Source organism: Dipteris shenzhenensis, chromosome 1 (assembly GCF_047967505.1).
Source record: "Dipteris shenzhenensis isolate YYH24624 ecotype China chromosome 1, Dip_SZ_1.0, whole genome shotgun sequence".
Lineage (NCBI taxonomy): Eukaryota > Viridiplantae > Streptophyta > Polypodiopsida > Gleicheniales > Dipteridaceae > Dipteris > Dipteris shenzhenensis.
In genome coordinates this window covers 28,091,309-28,113,863 of record NC_141596.1, presented here as the reverse complement: position 1 = coordinate 28,113,863, position 22,555 = coordinate 28,091,309, and the positions used below count along the sequence as shown (strand labels likewise).

At 43.5% G+C, this 22,555-nt stretch overlaps 1 protein-coding gene across 3 annotated transcripts; it reads left to right on the top strand.

Annotated features, from left to right (window-relative positions):
- Positions 1-13,634: 13,634 nt before the first annotated feature.
- Positions 13,635-21,851, top strand: LOC147905649 (transcription factor ILR3-like). Of its 3 annotated transcripts, none has more exons than XM_087373809.1 (6): positions 13,635-13,828; positions 14,134-14,319; positions 14,562-14,624; positions 19,540-19,617; positions 20,754-20,916; positions 21,043-21,851. In XM_087373809.1, the coding sequence occupies exons 2-6, from the start codon at positions 14,207-14,209 to the stop codon at positions 21,316-21,318; spliced, it is 693 nt and encodes a 230-aa protein (XP_087229935.1). In that variant the 5' UTR covers positions 13,635-13,828; positions 14,134-14,206; the 3' UTR covers positions 21,319-21,851. The 3 variants fall into 3 exon arrangements, with proteins under 3 accessions (XP_087229935.1, XP_087229927.1, XP_087229921.1); XM_087373801.1 differs by having other exon boundaries at positions 13,635-13,985; positions 14,157-14,319; XM_087373795.1 differs by having other exon boundaries at positions 13,635-13,985.
- The last annotated feature ends 704 nt before the right edge of the window (positions 21,852-22,555 follow it).

Genomic DNA, 22,555 nt, shown 5'->3' with positions numbered 1-22,555 from the left:
GACATTGCTGAGGAAATGCCTAACTCTTTAGTGATCCTAAATATGAATGGGAGTGTCTCTAGAGATCAGCAGCAGTTGATGTACAAAAACCTCCCTAACTCCTGCTTTCTTTGTGGACTCGCAAATCATTCAGTGAAAAATTGTCCCTAGAAGAAGGGTAAGACCAAACCGCAGACCCTTCCCACTCCCAAGCCTCTTATTCCACCAACTAAAAAATGGGTACCTAAGGCTCTTGTTTTTAGTTCTGAAAAGACTCCTCTAGGTGAGGGATCTCCCTCCAATCCCAAAGTTACTCCTCCAACCAAAGTGCTGAGTAAGTCCCCTCTAACTCCTCTCACTAAGAACTCTTTTGAAGCTCTAGCTAAAAATGAGACCAAAGAGTGGATAAGAGAAAATCAGGACAAGATGCAAGACAATGAATTTGACCCTGGCTGGGCAAAGGATTTTGAAGAGGATATTTCTAGAAGTTCAGAAAATATGGAAGGTACTGAATCTAAAGAGGAGCTCCCCAAGGCAACCCAAGAGGTCAAGGAAACTCCTTCTCAGAACATTGCTTTTATGGTTGTGCAAAACAAAAGAAGACAATCTTAAATAGGAAGTCCTCAATGTGATAGCCTAAATCCCAAGGCTAAAAAGGGATCTAAGAAGAATGGTAAGTAAATAGTCTCTCCCCTCACCTACAATGTTAGGGGTCTAACTGACCCTAGTAGAAGTGAGGAGCTTGCTTTCTGGCTGAGAGTCAATTCTCTTTTACTAATGTTCCTAGCACTTCATGAGGTAAAAGTGTCTGGCCTCACTCTTCAGGAAAGACTGAAAAAAATAGACAAAAGAAGAACTTGGTTTGTCACTAACCATGAGGATGGAAAAGGAGGGACTGTTGTAGGAGTTCTTTCCCGGGATGTATCCTTAGTAAGCAGGTGGATATTCAAGGTAGATGGGTCTCTTCATCTATTATGTTTAAAGGAAAACATTTTTTGGTTACCTCCATCTATGCCTCTATTAGTTATCATGAAAGAAAGAGCACTTGGGAATCTCTAGATGTTGTAGGGGAAAGAGGCTTCCTCCTTGGAGATTTCAACATGGTGAAAACAGTCAAGGACAAATGGATGGAAAAAGGGTTAGTTGTGTTGTTAAAAGTTTAGAAAGAGATGTCTGGGAAAACTTGAAAGAGAAATTGCATTTGGTTGACATGGGCAAAGAGGGCATTTTCACGTGGTGCAATAGTCAAACAGGCCTCAATAGAAGAGAAGGAAGACTAGACAGAATCTACTTATATTAGGATTTGTTGAGTGAGGTGCCCGCTATTACTAAACGGACTCATCTAGGCTTGTTCCTTTCGGACCATAAGCCTGTCTCCCTATAATGAAACTTTGGGATGGGGAGACGTTCCTCTTCATGGTTTAAAGCTGATCCTAAACTTTTATGCCTTAAAAGTATTTAGGAAAGTATTACAAATATCTGGGATTCCTGCTTTACTAAGCCAAGGCCCGCTAAGGTCTCCTGGCTAGAGGCATTAAAACGTGAAGGACAAATTGATGTAATGGGATCTAGAGTCCTAAGGTCTAAGGTTGTGAGTGCGTGAACACATGGTGTGTCTGGATATGTGTCAGTAGGTGTGATTGAGTGAATCTAGGTGTGTGGTGTGTGATTGAGAGAATCATGGAACTGATTGAGAGATTTGTGGATCTAGATGCTCTACTGAGCTCACATGCGATGTCACTATTGGATATAACTGGAGCCTATATATTGGGCCTGTCTCTCTTGAATAATCTCTCTCTCTTTTGCTTCACTTGCTCAATCCTTCTTGCAACTCCAACATGTGTTATCAGAGCCTTGGTTCACTCTCCTTGAGACCTCCTTGAGTGCCATGTCATCATCTTCTTCACCATGAAGTTTTTGAAGCTTTTCTTCCTCTTCTTCCCAGGAAATTTCCAAGTGCTTGTTCTCTTTCATCTCTGAACCATTGCTCCAGCCCTTTCAGGTGTAGATTCCCCTAGTTAAGGCACACTTCCACTTGAGAGGAATTGAAGGATTATGGCCTCTACAGCCCGTGGTTACACTCGCCCTATCCCACGCCATTTCTGATGATACAACTTGTTGGAGCCACCATTTCAAAAACGGTATGAGGTGCACTTAGGCGAGCCTATGGGCTACCTACTAGTGAATTTTTAGGGCAACTAGTCAAGGGAATGAAGAGAAACTAAAGAAAAACCAATTGGGTTTTGAAGAAGACATGTTTTTGGAGGCAGAGAAGATGCTGCTGCCCTTCTTCTCACACAGGGTCGTGATAGCAAGAAGATAGTATGACCATGCAATTTTTTTCATACCACAAGCCCCCATTTGGCAAGGGTGTAGCTGCAATAGCTATGAGATGCGAGTGGATAGTCGCACTCACTCGGAACCATAGGAGATCCTAGAGATGACCATAAATAAACTTCTATTAGTAGGTCTTCTAGTCTGAGGAGGAGTACCCGTAGGTCCTTAGGTCCTTATAGCCCGGGATGCAATTTCGGCTCATATCCGGACAGTAATCTCTTTGAGTATGAGTAGGTAGGTGGAGACACCTTTCACCGATGAGGAGCTTTTGGAGGCCCTCCCTCCTCAAAAGTTCCCTCTAGGAAGGATGGAACGACACTGACATTTTTAGGTGTTTATTAGAGAACATTCACCACCCCCTTTGATTGGATTTTCAAGATATTTTTGACTTGGGCTCTCTTTTATAGTCCTTGAGTTAATGTTCAATTTGTTTAATCTTGAAGGGGACCGATAGATCAAACATTCACCAATGTAGACTGATTACTTTGGGCACTGCTTACAAGATCTTAGCCAAGGTCTTGAGGTGTGGCCCCGCCTTATGGGGATATTAGTAGATAAGTTTTGTTCAGGAACCTAGTATTTTGCACAATGTCTTGACCTTTTGAGAGGCATTTGGTTGGGGCTCGAGAGGAGTCTCAACCTATCATGATCATTCTTTTGTATTTTGAGAAGGCTTATGATAGGGTGGATTGGTCTTTTCTAGAGGACACCATGCAAAGGTCCGGCTTTTCAGACATATGGATTCAGGGGATTTCGACCATGTATACAGGGAGTCTCTATTAGATGCTTATTGATGGTCACATAGGAGAGGTCTTTACTCTTTCTTGCTCACTTCATCAAGGTTGCCCCTCTCTCCCTTTCTCTTCCTCTTTGTGGTAGAGGCTTTGCATTACTTTATGCACTCTCAGGCAGCAATCCTCACTATGATGCGGCTCCCAATTCATCCATAGGGGAAGTTACTGGACTCAGTGTTTGCAGACGGCACCGACTGTACAATTTCTTATGGGTGGGTTGGTATAATTTGAGGAACACAGAAGCCAAGGTTGTGGATTGATGGAGAGGAGGTCTTATCGGAGAGCAACAAAGAAAGGGAGAACACCGAAATTGTGGGTGCTAACTCACCGAGATCAAGGTAAGCTCTTATTATGTATGTATGGTACAAAGGGGTATATACTAGGCCATTGGCCTTTACCCCAATAACCTCCCACGTAAAGGCCAATGTGCCTTCAAGGGAGAAGATGGGCATCCTAATGTCATCCGACACCCATCAATACTTTGCAATGTGGAAACCACTTTGAGGAAAGACTCTTTGTAAGAAGATTTGCAGGGTTCTCATCTGTGTGAACCTTGACAAGCTGGATGCGCTTGTCTTCAATCACCTCTTTGATGAAGTGATACCTCACATCAATATGCTTTGTCTTCGCATGGAAGATAGGATTCCGTGCCAACTGGATGGCACTTTGACTGTCACAGTGCAAAACTGGAACTTCTCTTGCAATGCTCAAGTCTCCCACTAGACGAGTAAGCCATATAGCTTCCTTGCATGCCTCAGTGGCTGCAACATACTCTACCTCAATGGTAGACAAAGCTGTACATGGCTGCAAACGAGAGACCCATGAAACTGCACCTCCAGTGAATGAGAATAGATATCCTGTAGTAGACCTCCTGGTGTCTACATTCCCTGCAAAATCAGCATCTACATATCCAACAACAGATGTGTCCTTCCTCCCAAAGAAAATGCACATGTTCTTTGTACCATCATTCAAGTATCTCATGATATCTTTCACTGCCTCCCAACGCTTCTTGCCAGGATTTGCCATATACCTGCTAATAGCTCCCACTGCAAAAGCAATATCTGGATGTGTAGCAACCATGGCATACATCAAGCTTCCTGCTGCGAATGCATAAGGTATCTTTGCCATTTCAACCCGCTCCTCATCTGACTTAGGGCTGTCGCTCTGAGTTTCACATATGGAGGTAACAGAGTACTTATGGACTTCCCCTTGAAACACTCAAGTACCTTGCTAATGTACTCTTTCTGTGACAAATGAAGGAGTTTCTTGTTCCTATCCCGAACAATTCTCATGCCAAGTATGTGACTAGCATCACCCAAATCTTTCATGTTAAAGGTCTCATGCAACCTTTTCTTCAAGGCATCCACATCCAAAGTAGATTTCCCAGCAATAAGCATGTCATCAACATATAAAATCAAAATAAGAAGGCTACCTTTTGATGCCTTCTTTGTGTAGAGGCAATGACCTATCTCACTTCGTGTGTACCCTTGGGATCACATAGATGCATCAAACTTATGGTACCACTCCCTAGGAGCCTGCTTTAACCCATAAAGGCTTTTCTGAAGCTTGCATACCATCCATTCTTTGCCTTGCACAACAAACCCCTCTAGCTGGTGCATATAGATGTTCTCATGAAGATCTCCATGTAGAAAAGCTGTTTTTACATCCATTTGGACAAGCTCCATGTCCTCTTTGGCAACTAATGCAAGCACTGTACGAAGGGTAGTCATCTTCACCACTAGGGAAAAGATCTCATCAAAGTCGATACCCTTCTCTTGCTTAAAACCCTTGGCTACCAACCTTGCCTTATACTTAGGCAATGCATCTGCTGGAGACATCTTCAACTTGTAAACCCATTTGCATGGCAATGCATGCTTTCCTTTGGGCAAATAAACCAAATCCCAAGTAGCATTCTTCGTCAAAGAATCCATCTCTGACTGCATAGCCTTCTCCCACTTATGCTTTTCATTCCTAGACATAGCATCCTCAAAGCATGAAGGCTCACCACAATCTGTCAACATGACATAATCTAGAGATGGAGCATATCTCTGTGGAGGTCGTGAGATTCTAGTGAGTTGATTGATAGCAACAGCACCGGCTCTTCCCTTGCTAATACATGTGCTTCTCCACCATTTTTGGGTCTGGTATCTAAGTTTACGCAATCCCCACTCCACGTATGGTTGCCCGATGCGATGGAGGGACCCACCGTTTTCAACGGCGCTGACGGGGAAGCGTTATGCTTGGCAGGGTCCTCTCCCTTCGATCTCGCACCCTCCTCCCTTTGTAGTGGAACGTCTCAACACTTGCTCACCATGAGCATCTTGCTGTCCCAACTGATTTTCCTGCATAACCTGAGGTTGTCCACCTAGATGTGGCTCTCCACCTCACAATCTATGGGTTGTCCATGCCCTACATCATGTGGAACAGGTTGTGCATGCCTCTCATATGGTGGTTGTCCATCCTCTTGAAACATCCTCTTGAAACACCACTCTATGTATCTCAACAGTCTTTTTTGGCTTCTTGTGCATCTTGTCCTCATTAAAGATAATATCATGGCTGTGTACTATCTTCCTGGCCTCTGGATCCCACAATCGGTATCCCATCTCACCTGAATCACCATATCCAAGAAAAATGCACTTCCTTGACTTTGGATGAAGCTTGTTGCATTTTTCCTTAGGGATATGAACATGAGCTTCACAGCCAAAGACATGAAGATGCCCATAAGATGGTGGCTTGCCTGACCAAACCTCTTCTAGCACTTTCCCATCTAGTACCTTGCTAGGCGATCTATCGATAAGATGTACTGCTGTCTTGATAGACTCAGCCCAAAAGCCATGAGGTAGACCGGCATTAGAAAGCATGCTTATATTCCTTTCTTGAATGGTTCTATTCATCTTCTTAGCAACCCCATTCTGAGAAGGATTCTCAGGAGTCACGTAGCTCACAAAAATTCTTAAATGCATGAGAGGTATACTCTCCTCCATTATCAGTGCGCAAGCACGATTAATCTCATCTCGTGGGATCGACTCACGAGGTGCATCCATGCTGAACTGGAAGGAGGGAAGCCTGTCCATCTAAAACCCATGGCTGGCAAACCATGTGGATATGCGTGCATACCATGTGTCCACTCCGCTTTCAGCTAGTCATCTGGATGAGACTCCAGGGCCGACCTCGGTAGTCTCCAAAGGGGTAATTCCCAGACTATATGAATGAATGTCATTGTCTGGAAGATGGCATCAATCTGTAGTGGTGTCATGGCGAACTCTGCATGTACTTTCTCATGTGGAACTGAGGGCTTACTCTGAATCATCCTAAACTCCATAGTCACATGTAGCCGCTCAAATCTCCTCCAGTTGCCATCGATAGATCACATCCCCGGAAGTGTGCTGCATACATGGCAGTTGATGATGCCACAAAGAGACGGATGGCTGCTCGGTCACATTGCTAACTTTCCATGTATTATTGCCAAAAACCACATGATAGCCATCATCATCAAGCTGTCCCGTACTTATCAAGCTCCTTTTCAGATTTGGAACATGCCTAACATTCTTGAGTATAAATGTAGAACCATTAGGAAGAGACAATTGGATATCTCCCACTCCAACAATGTCACATGGATAATCATTTCCAAGTCTCACGGTTCCTTTCCTTCCTGCATCATAAATGGTAAACCACTCCCTATGTGGAGTGACATGGAAAGATGCTCCTGAGTCTAGTATCCAATTCTGTGACAATGCATCATCACTAGTTACAAGAAAAGCATGCTCAAACATAGAGGCATAAAGAATGTCACCCTCATCACTATTGTTACTTATGGCATTCACTTCCTCTATATTGACTGTAGATTTCTCTTCAGGCAAAAGATGTTTTTGCTTTCGGGCCCCAAAAAAGCAACTTTCAATGGCTGAAATTGCAGAGCAGCAGGTCGTTTTTGACCATAGATGGATAATATTCCTTCTCCCCTACTCAAACAAGGCAATAGATTGCTGGAACAATCGAGGCAACCTGATACATATGGCTGAAACATTAAAAACGAGCTAGTATATGTCAAAATATAGCTCCCAGGGGCAGCCCACGGGTAGTAGGAGACTCCACGTAACAAGTTCGGGCTCTTGGCACAGCAACACCGCAATGCTAGAATCTCCTTGTTGGCTTCGCTCAACCAAGCTCTGATACTAGTTGATGGAGAGGAGGTCTTATTAGAGAGCAACAAAGAAAGGGAGAACATCGAAATTGTGGCTGCTAACTCACCCAGATCAAGGTAAGCTCTTATTATGTATGTATGGTACAAAGGGGTATATACTAGGCCATTGGCCTTTACCCCAACATGGATTGTCTAGCAAATGGTGATCTTGCCCTAGGCACAAGGAGGGCTTGGCATCATTGATCTCGAAATGCAGAGTAAGCCCTTTGGGGAGTTGGTGCTACATAGACTCACTGTAGGCTGAAGCTCTTACCTCATTGTGGTCTTCTCAGGAACACCCCCTATATAAGATGTCATTGGCAACAATCCCATAGGTGGAATTTTTTTAGAGGCTCCCCTCACACAAAAGGGCTCCGCTTTGATGAGGAGCCTCCATGGGGTTTGGCAATGTTTATATAATTGCCCAAGAGGAGTACGAGAGCGGTAGCTACTCATATGGCATCCAGAGTTTGAGAAAAAATTACTTAATTGAAGAGATGTTCCTCCTCCCTACCTCTTTCCCTATTGCCCCCTACCGTAGCTTTCCTCTTAGCCTAGCCCTCAGCCCCCTCCCCTCTCAGCACCCCTTAAAGATGTTGCTTGTTGGGACGAGATTTTTTCTAAGTAGTTTTTGATTCGTCAGAGGCTGTGAGCACTTTTGCTCAAAGCCACCCTCTATAATTAGGCTATAGGAAGATTTTTTGGGCTTTTTTCACATTGGATAGCACCTCCTCTTCATCAAGTTCCTCGGACTTCCTCAGGTTTATCATTGCCTACTTCCATTGATTGGAGAGCGATTCGGAATTGTCCCTTCCTTGGGTTTCCCTTCTTCTATAGAGCAAAGGCAATCCAGTCAAGCCGGGTAGTTGGAGTTAGGGTCATCGTTGATGATCCTTGCGTCTTCTTGTGCAGTTCAAGAGGCTTCTCCCATTTTAGTCCCCTCTCTTGACCAAAATGGAAGCTCCTCACCTTGAGGTTCTTGTTGATGATTCACAGGAGCCACTGTAGGTTTTTAGAGTCATGGCACCTCCGAGCAACCCCATGTTTCATCTACTTCCCCCTCATAGATGGTAGAAAGGGGTAGTACCGTCCACCTCTCCAGCTTCATCTACATGGATTCTATGTACCCCTTTGCCAGGCTTGATTCATAGGAACTCCTTTTTGGTCCTGGCTAATCTCTCAAACTTTCTTAAGGAAGATTTTGTGTCTTCTACCTTTGGCAAGCCATTGATTGGTATTCAGTTTGACCGAGTTGCCTCATGCTCAGGTGGATGAGTTCTTTCACCCATTGATTTTTCTCCACTTAGTTCCCTCCCTCACCATTCAAGCAAGAGGTCTTCCCCATTAAGGGGTTTGTTTCTGCCACTAGGTCAGGTCAAGTGTTCCATGCTATTCCCCATGCCGGTGAGGATTGATATAGGGCCACATCACTATTGCAAGCAAGTGATTTGGAATCAACTTCATCTAGGTGTCACTGGTGGTTCCATTGATGTTTTTTTTGTTCAGGAGCACAAAATGGATGCTAGAGATTGCGTAAAGTTACGTAAATTGATTTCAGGTCACACTTTCTAGTCACCTCCTTTAGGCACTAGGGGAGGTACACGCATTTCCGTTTTGGATTCTATTTTTCCCACGGTTGTTGGTCAGGGCCTCATCTCTCTCTATAGATCTCAAAGGATATTGATTTTCATTGGGGGATGTAAGGTTGTACTTCTCAACCTTCACACCCCCAAAAATAGAGGGGATCGTGTCCCCTTTGGAAGGATTGGTGGGCCCCCATTGCAGATTCTTGGAGGTGACTTTAACATGGTGGAGTTGCCTTCTAATAAGAAAGGGGATATGCATGGTGGCATCGAGTCGTTGGAGAGAGTACCTTGGGATGCCTTCCTTTTCCAGTTCAGTGGTGGTAGAGGTTAGATTGATGTTGCCGTTCACATTTAGTCATAGTCACTCCTACTTTTGTTATCAAACAGGAGGCCACAGATGCCCACCCAGATTGATAGGTTTTATGTTGATGATTGAGCTCTAAATAGTGGTGGATAGGTATGCATTTCTCATGGATTTCCACCTACAGATCACTTTCTTGTCATCTTGATGATTTTGGAGCCTCATTTAGGAGGATTCTCTGCCAGTATCTGGATTCTACATGCCTTTTATGCAAAGGAGAACCTCATAGAGGTAGCTTTGCATATTTGGGTATCTCATATGCAAGGTGGAGTGCCCTCCCCCTCAGATGTGGCTACGTCCTTGTCTGCCATTAGTGTGTTCTATCATTTGATCGCTAGTACTAGAAGACATGAGATTCTCAGGAGGGAGATAGGTGTTCTCTAGCAATTGGCTTGTATATAGAGAGAAGAGCAAAAATGACCTATTGATGCTTGGATACAGGAGCACTTTGTTATAGCAAGGGCTTATCAACAAACTTTGTTGGATCTGAGAGATGTGTATGCCTTTCATGCACATGGGTCATTTGGACTCAGATGGGCGGTAGAGTCAATAAACATTTCTTCACTACTCATGGACCTAAGCATAGCAGGGAGAGTATTTCACAGCTCATTTTCTCATACAAAGTCTTGCAAATAGATCATGATGCCATCATGGATCTAAGCATAGCAGGGAGAGTATTTCACAGCTCATTGACTCATACACGGTTTTGCAAACAGAGAAAAAAGCCATGGTGGAGGCTGAAAATGCCACCCCAACCCTAAATAAAATTTAGAGGAGAAGGGAGAACCCCTCCATTCTTTAAGAAAGATAGTCCTCCTAGCATTGGCTACCCCAGAAGAACTCTGCATGGTACCCCAAATGGCCATCAGAGTATGAATAGTATCCATCCAAATGCTAGCCAAAGTGTGAGTAGGAAGAATTTGAGACCTCTGTGCATTTGGCTTTCCAAATGTGCCATGCTGAAATGCTAGCTAGTATCTCTCAGGAAGAATTCACAAAAGAATGCACAGCTCTGAAAGTTGAGGCAGGAACAATATCCAAAGAGCATGACTAACTATTTGTCATCGAATCGACAAAGCACATGAAGAGTCATGCCTCTCATAGAACACTTGAGGCCCTGTGAGAGTGAGCCAAGCAACTAAGCCCCAAGTCATGAAGAATGGAGAGGGTATTAACGTACTGAAAATCCTAGCAATCCCGTTCCAAACTACCCTCACCTGTCTACAATCCCATAAGCAATGCTGGATGGACAAGTAGAATTTGCCCCAAATTTGGATCTCCACAGGTTTATTGCAATCCCTCCATGAATAGAAAGCCAAAAGAAATGAGTGATTTTACTATTCCTAAGGGCTTTCCAAAGTCTCTTCATAAATTCCTTTGCAAATCAAGAGATATCTGGAAGGCCTCCAACCTCTACAGCAACTTAGCTAGAATCTCCTAGCATTACTGATGATAGTGTAATGAAAGAAGGGGAGGCTTTTCTCTCAATGCTCCTCATCAATCCACTCCCACTCCCCAGGGTCCCACTGTAAGGATTTCAAGGGGATACCTCCATAGAGCGACACTCTCCATGAACCTAGGGCAATAAGAAGTGGGTTAGGATCAAAGTACCACTGTGAGTCTGAACCATGTTCCACCAAAGCTAAGGTCCTCACGAGCTAAAACGGAAACTCTAGCAAAATGTCATTTGCAAATTTGGATAACTTGCCTCCTAAGTGGACATCAAATACAAGGGCATCCTCACTTGCACATCAAAGGGCAATAACCTACAGTGTTTCAGACCCTCGTCATTGGTACATAGCTTCTAGGATCGGGATGCCCCTCAGGATTTAGTTTCTATAGCAATCCCTCGGCTCCGATTGATGCATAGTATACAACATGGTGCCTTCATTAGCCCAAGTCTGCAAGAGACCTTGGGGTTGATGAGGCATGTGACTAGATCGAGGATCAGGATAGTGGGCTACTTGGGCAACGACTGGACCATTGGCCCAGTTCTACTCTCGAGAGGGTAGAAGGGGTTTGGTCTTTTTGGCACCTTTGGAGCCTTTTCCCAATGGTTATTCATGGTCTCACATGTATTTGATGAGCTTAAATCTTGAGTGAACACATCACTAGATGACCGTGCAAGGACTCATGGGGACACTTCACCTTTGGCCAAATCCTCTTAGGCCTTTTCTTGCCTTTGGGTCTATGTAGTGCCTAGGTCCATGGCTTACTCATGTTGGATCTCCAACTCCGTGTTGACTACATGCATGATAGAATGAGCATCAAAGAATCCACATCAAGTTTTGGATCCATCGCTACTCAACCACAACAATGTATTTTAGTCTTCTTTCTTCTTGCTTATCAGTCATCCACAAGACAATTCATTAACTGCCAATTTGCATTTGTCTTCACATAACAAGCGAGTAAAATAGATATTGATACTACTTTTGGTAATAGTCTTGCAAAATAGCTTACAATTGTAATACATCATTGAAATTTTTATACCGCACGTCCTATCTTGCATGTCAAGGACTTTTCCTACGCCATGGAGAGCCTTGAGAAAGTCCAATGGGGACATACCATTGCCTATAAAATGACATAACTTGCCTAAATCTGAACTGTGTTCTACCCTAAAGTTATTATAGCAAGGAGTGACACTTAGTTAAATGAGTATTAGCACATCATCTTCTTGGGATTCACCATGGTGCTAAGCTAACAATATAACACAAGGAAATGAAAATTCCATTCCATAAAAAAAACACAGGGCCTACTAGTTTAAGGACTTTAACGAAAGTGTGCATTCCCATTGGGATTCAAGGGGGTCTAAATATATTAAATCTCTTAATGGTGGAATCTTAAGCACCCATATTAAAGAGGTTTTGTGAAGGGAAACAAGTTGAAATATAGAAAATAAGGGTTTAACATTGTGGGAATGTTACTTTAATTAAGATTGTTGTTAGGTATTTTTGAAGGTTGAGACCAAGTAACAACTATAAAGATGGGTACTTGTTTGAAAGCCCTTGAAAAGAAGAAGCAATTGTAATTATAATAGAATGGACACCAAAACGTAAAGATATACCATTTTATGCAAAAAAAAGATCCAAAATTCCTTATAGAGACAACTTTTTGCATAACATAATGGATACCAATGGGAATGGCATTGTGTTGTTATTAGTAGTAGCTTTAAAATAATGTAAATAGTTGTGTTTACTAACATAACAAAAAAATAGGTGGGAAAAGGCCCTTATCTATAAGCTTGATTTCTATACCATATATAATCAACGTTGTTCTCTCTCTAGAACTCAATGCTCTCTCTCTACAAGTGTCACCTCCCCAAAATGAGGTTAAAAAAAACCAAAGATAATTATGTGAAGGCCTTGCCACATGGCACCCTCTCTAGCCTCCCCCCACAAGCCTTGCCCAACACGCTCCCACCCCATACCTACCACTCCCACCCACTTTTGAATTCTTGATAGAAGCCTATGAGAAATTCTGGAGAAGATGTGGTGGTGACACAAGAACATGCAATGCACACGAGTCACTGCTTCCAGGTTAGAAACTAGGTACAATCATGTTATGTGGCAGCAACGGGCAGGTCTATCACAACACCAAAGTTAGGCTCAGTGCACAAGACTCAAATAATACACGATTGGAGGCTCATTTTGGAGGCTCTATTACGGAAATTATATCTTGCTTAGGATATTATTATTTTAGTCAAGTGTGACTATGGCAAAGTACTCCATAGGAGCGCATCGGACGCGGCGGGGGTCCTAGTGGATACTTTGCATGGTTAGTTGGGGACGCCTGACTAGCTTGTGTTTTTGCCATGCTAGATGGTCAGTATTGTGGGTGATTCCATGTTAATATTGATGTCGCTAGTGTTGTTGGTGTTGTGCTTGATTATTGTGCTTTGAGCGCAGTTATGTTGGGATCGGTTGATTCGGTGATTCGTTCAATCGATTGTTAATAACTAATGTAATTGGCGGCTTGAGTACAGGTGATGGAACTCATAGCGAGGATTGGAGTTAGTGCGAGGGTACTGATCGAGGTATCGCACAACGCATTATTTATGGCCATGGGCCAATTTTGTATTTCTTTATTATTGCAATTTTGAGCAATATATTTTGGAGTGGACATAATTCAATTTTAGGCCCAAAGATGGCTATGTAAAGCAAATCCCTCATTTTGGAAGAGAGGGATAAGTTTGGCTCCTTGGTGCTTTTATGAAATATCATAAATACTCTAGATGAGGAAGTGTGAGCCACTCATCTAGGGGGGGAGATTGTACCTAGTCTGCTGTCGCTTTCATGGTGTGATTTGTGTTCTTCTTCTCCAATTGATTAAGTGGTGAATTTGTGTGGAAGAGTTTTACCTTTTGGTTTCAGGCTCGCACGTCTCCCGAGGTAAACTTGGAGTGCCATTAATGCTCATATTGGCACCTCCATTCTGGAGGTTGCTGATGTGAGCATTTGTGCGCAACTATTACTCGAGCCAATCCTCATTCGCCGTGTGGCTCTTTTGTAGCACTCTACAGCACTCCGCAGCTCACAGAGACTCACAGGGCTCCATGAGCTCACAGAGATGTCCTCCTAAAAGTTGGATGGTCCGTCAATAAATGCATAGCCATTTCAGTTCACACAAAAAAAATCTTTTGGGGCTTGAGAGTCGCACCGGCCACGCATTTTTTATCGCATGTGCAATGACGCTTAGGAAAGGGCGGGTCTATCACAGCAGTGCACATCAGTCCACGTGCACACAAGGTACCCATCATTACTTCCAATCAACATATTCTAAGATTTATTAAAGTGTACGCTCCTGCAATCTTAAACAGCATCTTCTCCTCCCCTATTGGACCGTAGTTGATCGACGATAGATCTTCAGTCGCTCTTACAATTGTTCCTATCTCAGGAGCTTCATGGCCTCTGATACAGTGCGCCACACAAAGACTTGATCGGAACAGGGGCTTTTTTTGGTCCCCTGGATGGCATCCCCTGAAAGCAAGTGGATGACATTTTTGAATGATAATTTATTGGATGATTCATTGCAGCCCAATCCGTTCCTTTGGTGCGGGTTGAATGAACAGGCGGACCCAAGGTTTTGATATATATTATCCCTGTTTCTCTCAATTCGCCCACAGGCCAGAGCTAGATTGTCTTCTGTAGGCTAAGAGTCGTAATTTTGCAACCGGTGTCTGTTTGGACAAACTTCATTTGGCAAGGAAATGGGGGTTAAGTCTGGGCTTCAGCATTGTGTGACGTTATCAGGTCATTGATAGAGTTACCGAGGGTACTTTACCACTTGTAGTGATGACTTGACACTGGTATTTGCTGCTGCAGCGTCGATAACAGCTTTTCTAGAAAGAATGCAGATGATCAAACACAGGCGCCCTCAAAGAAAAGGTATCTCCAGTCAACTTTCATATACCCGTGCTGATGCAACTTGAAGGACACGATGCTGTCTTAAATGTCAGGTTGTATGCAGGTCACTTGATGCAGGTAGAGGAATCATTGATGCCTGCCTGACGTTAAAAGGGAATCTTTCTTTCAAGATTAAGACCTAAGGAAGCAAACATATTTGTACGAAGGGTCCCATGTTTAAGAGGGAAAGTGAAAGAAGGAGGGAAAGAGCCTTGATCAGCAAATTGAAGAAGAAAAATTTTCTGAAGGGGGGAGAGAGAGAGAGAGAGAGAGCAGCTAATACATCCTTTCAGGGAGGGCACAAGGCAGGTGCCAAGGAGTGCATAAAATTTTATAAGATACCTGAAAATAAGACAATAAACGTTCATACATCAGTTTAAGACTGACGGTCTTTTGGATTTAAACTCCTTGATGAGGGCCACCCCCTCTTGATATACTACCCATTTTCCATCCTTCCTAGCAGCCTTGACCTTGGCTAATTCCGCTGTCTTTTGGTTCAGTTGAGCTTGTGTGAGTTCTTTGGCTGTCCATATCTTGGTCTCTTCGAAGAAGCTTGATTCGTATGTCCTGCTAAGTGTAATTATGGCATGCCCTCCAGAGTATAAAGAAAATACTTGGAGACAAATAAAACAATACTGAAGACAATCAATGGCTGAAGAAGATATATATATCACAAACGGAACTCAGTACAAGTGAAGATATGAGAGAAGCTCTGGAGGAAACAAACGTCAGTCCTGACAACTGTAGTGGACTTCTGCACTAGCTCCACAAGTTGGAACTGAACCAAATCTGAGACAGCAAACTGATGCAGGGGTTGCTGCAGATTTGGAATAGAAAGAACATAATCTGGAGCGGAAGTTGGAGGTAGATCTGGAGCAGAAGTTGAGGGCAGATCTTGGAGCAGAAGTTGGGACAGATCTGAAGCTAAAAGAAGGCAGATCTGGGGCAGAAATCTGATGCAGAAAGGAGGGCAGAACTGAAGCAGAAAGGAAGGCTGTTTTGGAGCAGAAAAGAGGGCAGATCTGGAGCTGAAAGGGGGACAGAACTGGAGCAGAAAGGAGGACAGATCTGGAGCAGAAAGGAGGGGCAGATCTGGGGCAGAAAAGAGGGCAAATCTGGAGCAGAAAGGAGGACAGCAGAGGAGGCAGCCAGGAGGCAGAAGTTGAGGCAGCAGAGGAGGCAGCCAGGAGGCAGAAGTTGAGGCAGCAGAGGAGGCAGCCAGGAGGCAGAAGTGGCTCAAGGTGTGCAGGAACCTCTGGAGCTGGAAGAGAGAATATTTTGAATACCTAGCCCCCCCCCCTTTTAAATAGGAAGGGGCTTTAAGTCGGTCAACCAACAGGTTGACCGACCTGGTCAAATTTGACCGACCAGGTCAATCTGGTCGGCCAGATCTGGTCAGGCCAGAAAAAAAACTTTTTTAATAATTTTTTATTTTGTTTAACCTCTGAACCGGGGCTTTTGACAGTTCTTTGGTTGTGGATTTTGCCTCCGATTCAGGGTTTCTTTGACAGGATTTGGAGAGGCACCAGTGGTGTTTGTACCTGTTTATCTTGTCCTGGAGAATTGGAGATTGCCTGGCTTAACACAGAGTGGAGAATCTTAGTTGTGGAATTGGTCCCATCTTCGTCTTCTTCCGGCCATTCAATGCTAGGGGTCGCTACTTTGATGTGCTCTAGAGTCTCATCGTATTGTATCCTCCTTGTTGAACCAGCCTTTAGGAAGGCACCCATCTATCATGATCTTCAGTGCATTGCTGCTTGTGGCTTGGTGCTCCTTAATCTCAGCCTGAATGTCAGTTTTATTTGCCGTTGTATCTACCTCTTCGATCATTTCCTGGGCTTCTTGGGCCTTCAGTGTCCTGGATTCGGGTTGCCAGAGCTGCCATCTATAACCTTAGCTCTCGAACTACTTGCTGTAGATAGAAAATCTGCCCGAGGGCCAATTAAAGGCTGGTTAAAGGCCCCCCATTGGTATGTCATTGCGTATGGAGAGGGTTTTGAGGTAGCAACTGCAGAGTATAGGGTTGTCTTTGCAGGAGACCAGGCTTTAGGAGATTTTTAGGGCATATCTGCTCCATATTGGAGAGAGTGTTCAGGCAGCAACTGCAGAGTATAGGGTTGTCTTTGCTGGAGACAAAGCTCTAGGAGATTTCGAGGGCATATCTGCTCCATATTGGCCATGGTTCTGATCACAGCCCCTAGTTGAAGCTAATCCATGGGGTTGGGCTGGGGGGTTCAGCCCAACTCGGGGTGGGAGAGATCAAGCGAGGGACTACTGCAAGGAATTGCTTTGCGAGGGGAGGAGACTCCCGCTAGGGGCTGAGCAGAGGGATGTGTGGGAAGGGTGGAGACTACTGCTGGGGTTTGAGCAAAGGTCTAAGCGAAGGGTCTGAGCGGAAGTTTGAGCAGAGGCTCTGATTGGAAGTCTGGATGGGTTCTGAGCGGAAAGTCTGAGTGAGAAGTACCTGCCTTGCCCCTATACACCAGCTAAATCAAGATTTCTTAGCTTTCGCTTCCATTAGCGACGATCAAGAATGATCAATAGCGACTAGCGATGAGCAGCTCTAAGTGGAAGGCTATGGTCTGACGATCAGTGAGGATCAGAGAGAGAGAGAGAGAGAGAGAGAGAGAGAGAGAGAGAGAGAGAGATGATAAATATCCTTTGGAGACCCAATAGGATCTACAGGACAAAGGTGAGTTTATGGAAAAGTTACAGGATCTATAGGACAAAGGTGAGTTTATGGAAAAGTTACACGTTGCAGCTTTAAACGTAGCTGTCAACAACTATAGTTCGTGTGTTTTGCATTGTTGAGCATGCTTGTGAGCGTGTGTTCTCAGTGCAAGACTTTATTGCGATCTGGCAATACCTCCTTGATGTAAGCTCCTATCCTTTTAGGTGGCTGGCCGTTTCATTATCCCTTAACTGGTTACAGGATACTCCTATCATGCCACCTTATCTTGTATAGCCAGTGCTATGTTCCACATTTATGCATAATGGTTGCACAATATTGAGGTTGCTCCCTATCATTTTGGGCAGATGGATGCTCAAGTTTGTGTGGGTGTGTGGATTTGTATGTGTGAGAGCATATTTTTATACTCTGGTCTACACCCACTGTTGGGCGCTGCTGACGTCAGTGGGGATGTCATAGTAGCTAGTCCCTGCTATGCGTGATGGAGTTATGGTTTTCAATCTTATGAGTGACTATCGTGAGATTGAAACTGCTCTATGTTGTGTTTTTAGAGGATGAGTTTGGGAATGTTCTTGGATTCATCTAGGTCTATAGATGGATAATAGTGTTGGAAATTGTGTGGTCACCTCTCCATCTGTAAGCCTCCATATGGGGGGGGTGAGCCAAGTAGCGATGTGGCTGCCATGGGCTGCCATGTGGGCAGCAGGTCCAAAAGAGTACCTGGAAGATGGAAGCTCTCTTGGAGGGCAGATCTGGTACGGAATGGCCAACATGCTGTCAGAGGCAAGGAGGAGCAGATCTGCGCAGGAAAAACAGCCTGGAAACAATGCGATGACATGGCATTGATGTCAGCAACTGTACGGGTCTGTACAGAGGTCTCCAACAGGGTGTTCGGAAGCAGAGGACCAGATCCAGGGCTGGAAAAGAGCCTGGAACAGAGGTGGAAGTTCAGGGAAGGGTTTGTAACTGTTTTGGAGAGGCTATGGGCCTGGAAAAAGGCCAGGAACAGGTCAGGGTTAGGGCAGGTCTGCTTAGGCCTACCACGTGGCCAGGTGTGGCCTGCAAAGAGCCTCAAATGGAGAGCCCTGCTGGTCGGCTTAGGAGACCAGGGATTGGGTCAGTTCATTTAGGTCTGTAAGTCGGCCAATTTGGGGGTCTCTCAGCCCCTATAAAAGGAGAGCCCTCAGGGCTCATCATCCATCCACTAGAGCAGCAGATCTACATCCAGGAGGACAAAGAGAAGGCTGAAGAAATTCAGACATAGCTTGGAAGTGGCTGCACGCCTAGGTTGGCAGTTAGGGCAGCAAGGTGCAGGGATCAAGGCACGGTGACTAAAGTCTATAGAAGCTCGGCAAGGAGCATGCGGGCTCAGGGATCTAGAGTGCCAAGGAGGTAGTAGGACAACTTTTGGTAAGGAGAGAGGACCACCGATTTGTGGGACTGTGGACTAATTTGTATTGTGTCCTTTTATGGATGGAAATATATCTTATGTTTGTTGTATGTCTCTCTTGTAGCATTGTCTATTTACTGGTCTGCACACATGCATGCTGAGTACACACAATAGAGAAGTTTTGGATTCCATCGTTAAACACTTCTGTGTGAATTCCTCGGCCATCTATCAGTCTCGCTGCGGGTACCATCTGTTTGGTTCATTTGTAACAAATGGTGGAGACAGCTAGTTCATGCTCATTAGAGCAAGGAACTACAAAAGCACTTTCTTTGCTGAAGAAGTCCTACAGACCTGTTTGTGCTCTTAATTATGGTTCAGTATACACAGCAGGTGGCTATACAAAATGCATGTCTGCTCGTGTCATGTTAAACACAGGGAAAGAACATGACAAGAAAACAAAGAGAGGGATGGGGATAAGAGTGATTGGAAAAAGCATATTTTCTGGTCAGGCTAGGGTGTAGGACGCGTTCTGGCTGATCTTGGTGAGTTTCACTCTAGACAAGCCTCTTCCATTTGAACTTGGAGAAAGTTGTGGGAATGCTGTTTTGCTGATATATTTTTGGCTGGTGCAAGCCCTTCTGCCAAGAATTAAAGAAATTGCACCTATGTTTAAGTTTTGGTCTCAAATAATTAATCTTCTTGTCTAAATTCGTCTAGAACAAGAGGCCGAATTATGTTCTGGAGATAAGTATGGATTTTCTTGTTAAGGTTTGTTTGATAAACTCTGGCTCTGACCCGAATGTTAAATGTCTTTGAAGGTTGCGGTATGAGACATGTGACAGGGCTGGTAATAAAGCATGCCGGGAGAAAATGCGCAGGGACCGTCTGAACGACAGGTGATTGTGGTGCATCATGACTTGATTTACACACCCATTTTGTCTCTTCATTGAACTCAAACTTGTCTGTTGGTGTCTTTTTGTTCTTCATGTGGATCAGGGGATTTCAATAAAGGGATGTCTGTGGTATAGATGTCTTGCAGGATGTGTTTGCTCTTATTTGGAACAGAAGGTTTCACTCAATTCTTAGCTGGTCTCATCATAATCGGAAGTTTGGGTTTTCTAGCAGTTGTAGAGTGAATGGGACTAGATTGTAGTTTCGGTTACAAGCCTTTGCCATGGATTTCCATATCAGATCCGGGGAAGGCAGCATGTTGATCCATATAAATGAATAGCAAAGGAAACATACAAAATAGGTGGCTTGACCTAATTATTGGGTGATACAAGACACAAATTGTATGCCAGTTGGGGGGGGTTTAGAAGCTTAATCTGAGAAAGTCAAGACTTTGTCTTTAGGTGAGTGTTGGAGGTAGTATACACGTTATTATATTGTGAGCAGGGATGTTGAAGTACCTTACCTAATGAAATAATGTGTTCAAAGCTTTGTATTGTTTGAAGAAGTCAGTATTGCACGTACGTTTCTTTTGGACTACTAATCAAGTCTCTCTCTCTCTCTCTCTCTTTCTCTCTCTGTCTCTCTCTCAGCCATTCATATATGTGTATACATCAAATGGATTTATGCATACGTACATATGGATGTCTGCATACGTGGGTACACTCGTTGATAGTACATACATGCATCTGTCCATGTTGCATGCATTTCTAATGTATACTATGTATGCATATGCACACATTTCTAATGTATACTATGTAAGAGACTCCATGGGTCTTTACAAACCCAGTATAGCTGCTTATGCTTGGGCACTGATGAAGACATAAGTTGCTTTTCTTGCTAAGTACGTCTCCCTTTTGTTTTTCAAAATTTTTTGCTACTCATTTTTCTTCTCTTTTGTTCTCTTTTACTTTCTTTGTAGAATTTTGGACTTTAGAACAACATAAAATCTAAATTTGTAGATTGGATATATTCTGGTCTTACAAAGGTATATATACTATGTAGCGTGTGAATTGGGAGATTCAAGGCATTGAACAAACAACCTTGGAAATAAAACTAAGGATTTTGTAGACCTATGGTCCAGGTTTCTGGATTTAAGCACCATTTTGGAGCCAGGGAGGCCACCAAAAACAGACAAGACAGTCATTCTTTCTGATACACTTCATACACTGATCCAGTTAAAGATTGAAACTCAACAACTGAGGGACTCAAACAAACAACTTTCCGAGGCTATCAAAGAGTTAAAGGTTTGATGTTGTGCAATGCAACTGCGCTGTTGATTAAGTGATATTGATGTTGTATTTCTGTTGTCAGTGACGTTTGTTAGCTGGGATAAGTTTGAAGCAAGAGAACTCTTACTGCTGTTATTTCAGGCAGAGAAGAATGAACTGCGAGATGAGAAGTTGAGGTTGAAGACAGAAAAGGATAAGTTGGAAGAGCAAATAAAAACAATGACAATTCCTACTGGATGTCTGCCGCACCTTGTCACTCTTCATGCTGCAATGGTGGCCTTCGCAGTACAGAATCAAGCTTCTGGCAACAAGGTGACATCCATGCCTAGTTACCCAGGAATAGGAATGTGGCAATGGATGCCACCTTCTGCAATCGACACGTCTCAGGACCACATGCTCAGACCACCAGTTGCGTAGGGTGCCTTAAATTCTTGGATCCCTATCAGTGAAGAGAAGTCTTGCATCCACTGCAGGCCAATGGGCCTTTTTATTTGGGCAAGTGATGAAGTTACACATTACATGGATTCCTGTTAGGTCTGTTCAGATTTATTTAAAGATAATCTAAGTAGTTTCTGTTGAATCTATCATCTGTTTACTATTTTGGTGGAGTATGATGCATGGTCTCCATACCAGCAGTTCATTCAATTGTTCACCTCTTTTTTTTTTCATTTTGGGATTTTGCTGTGTCTGCTTTGCAGACCCAATTATGATTTGTGTCCCAGATGGTCGAATTTTTTCTGTGAAGCTCATGTGCAGCATTTGAAATGCTTGTAAAGCTGTGTTCTTAGTGTAATTAAAGAGCTGAACTGACAGAATCTCTAGTTGTGCAAATTGAAGCTTTGATGAGGGCAGGAGCATACTGTATACATGACAAAAATGCCATTTGGGGATACCATTCAGAGTACAATGGAGGGTCAGCTTTGAATGCTACAATGAATGATTTAGTTTTGGTGAAGCTTTTAAGAATAAAGCAACAGGATTGGCTTATCATCTTTTATTGAATTTTTCTCCATATCTGTGCAGTAAATATTCCTTAACTCATCAGCACATGAAGATTTGAGTAGAGTACAATGGAGGGTCAGCTTTGAATGCTACAATGAATGATTTAATTTTGGTGAAGCTTTTAAGAATAAAGCAACAGGATTGGCTTATCATCGTTTATTGAATTTTTTTCCATATCTGTGCAGTAAATATTCCTTAACTCATCAGCACATGAAGAATATGACTTGACGGATATGTAGTGGTGTAGCAATTATTATTGTTTTCTGTAAACTGTAGCTGTAGAAGGCATTGTTGTTGCATGTTTCTTGGAAGCTTATCGTGATGATATTAATTGAAATTCGGCTGTTACTTTATGTTTAAACTGCACTACTAGACTGAACATTTGTTATGAACTGAATGCTTATTTATGGCCAATTGTTGTACAGTTGGTAGGTACCACTTTAAAGGATAACCATAATAGTTATACTGGGAGACTTTGTACTCCCTCTTGTTAGCTGCTGCAACCCCCAAAGAGATGCAATAGGGTAATCGAGCATGCACAATGCACCTTGCAATGGAGGAGCACTGAGGTAACGCCACAATTTTGGCCACTATGTCCATGACGTGAGAGTCTTCTGTAGAGCAAAGCTTGCACACAGAAAGCTTGTCACAT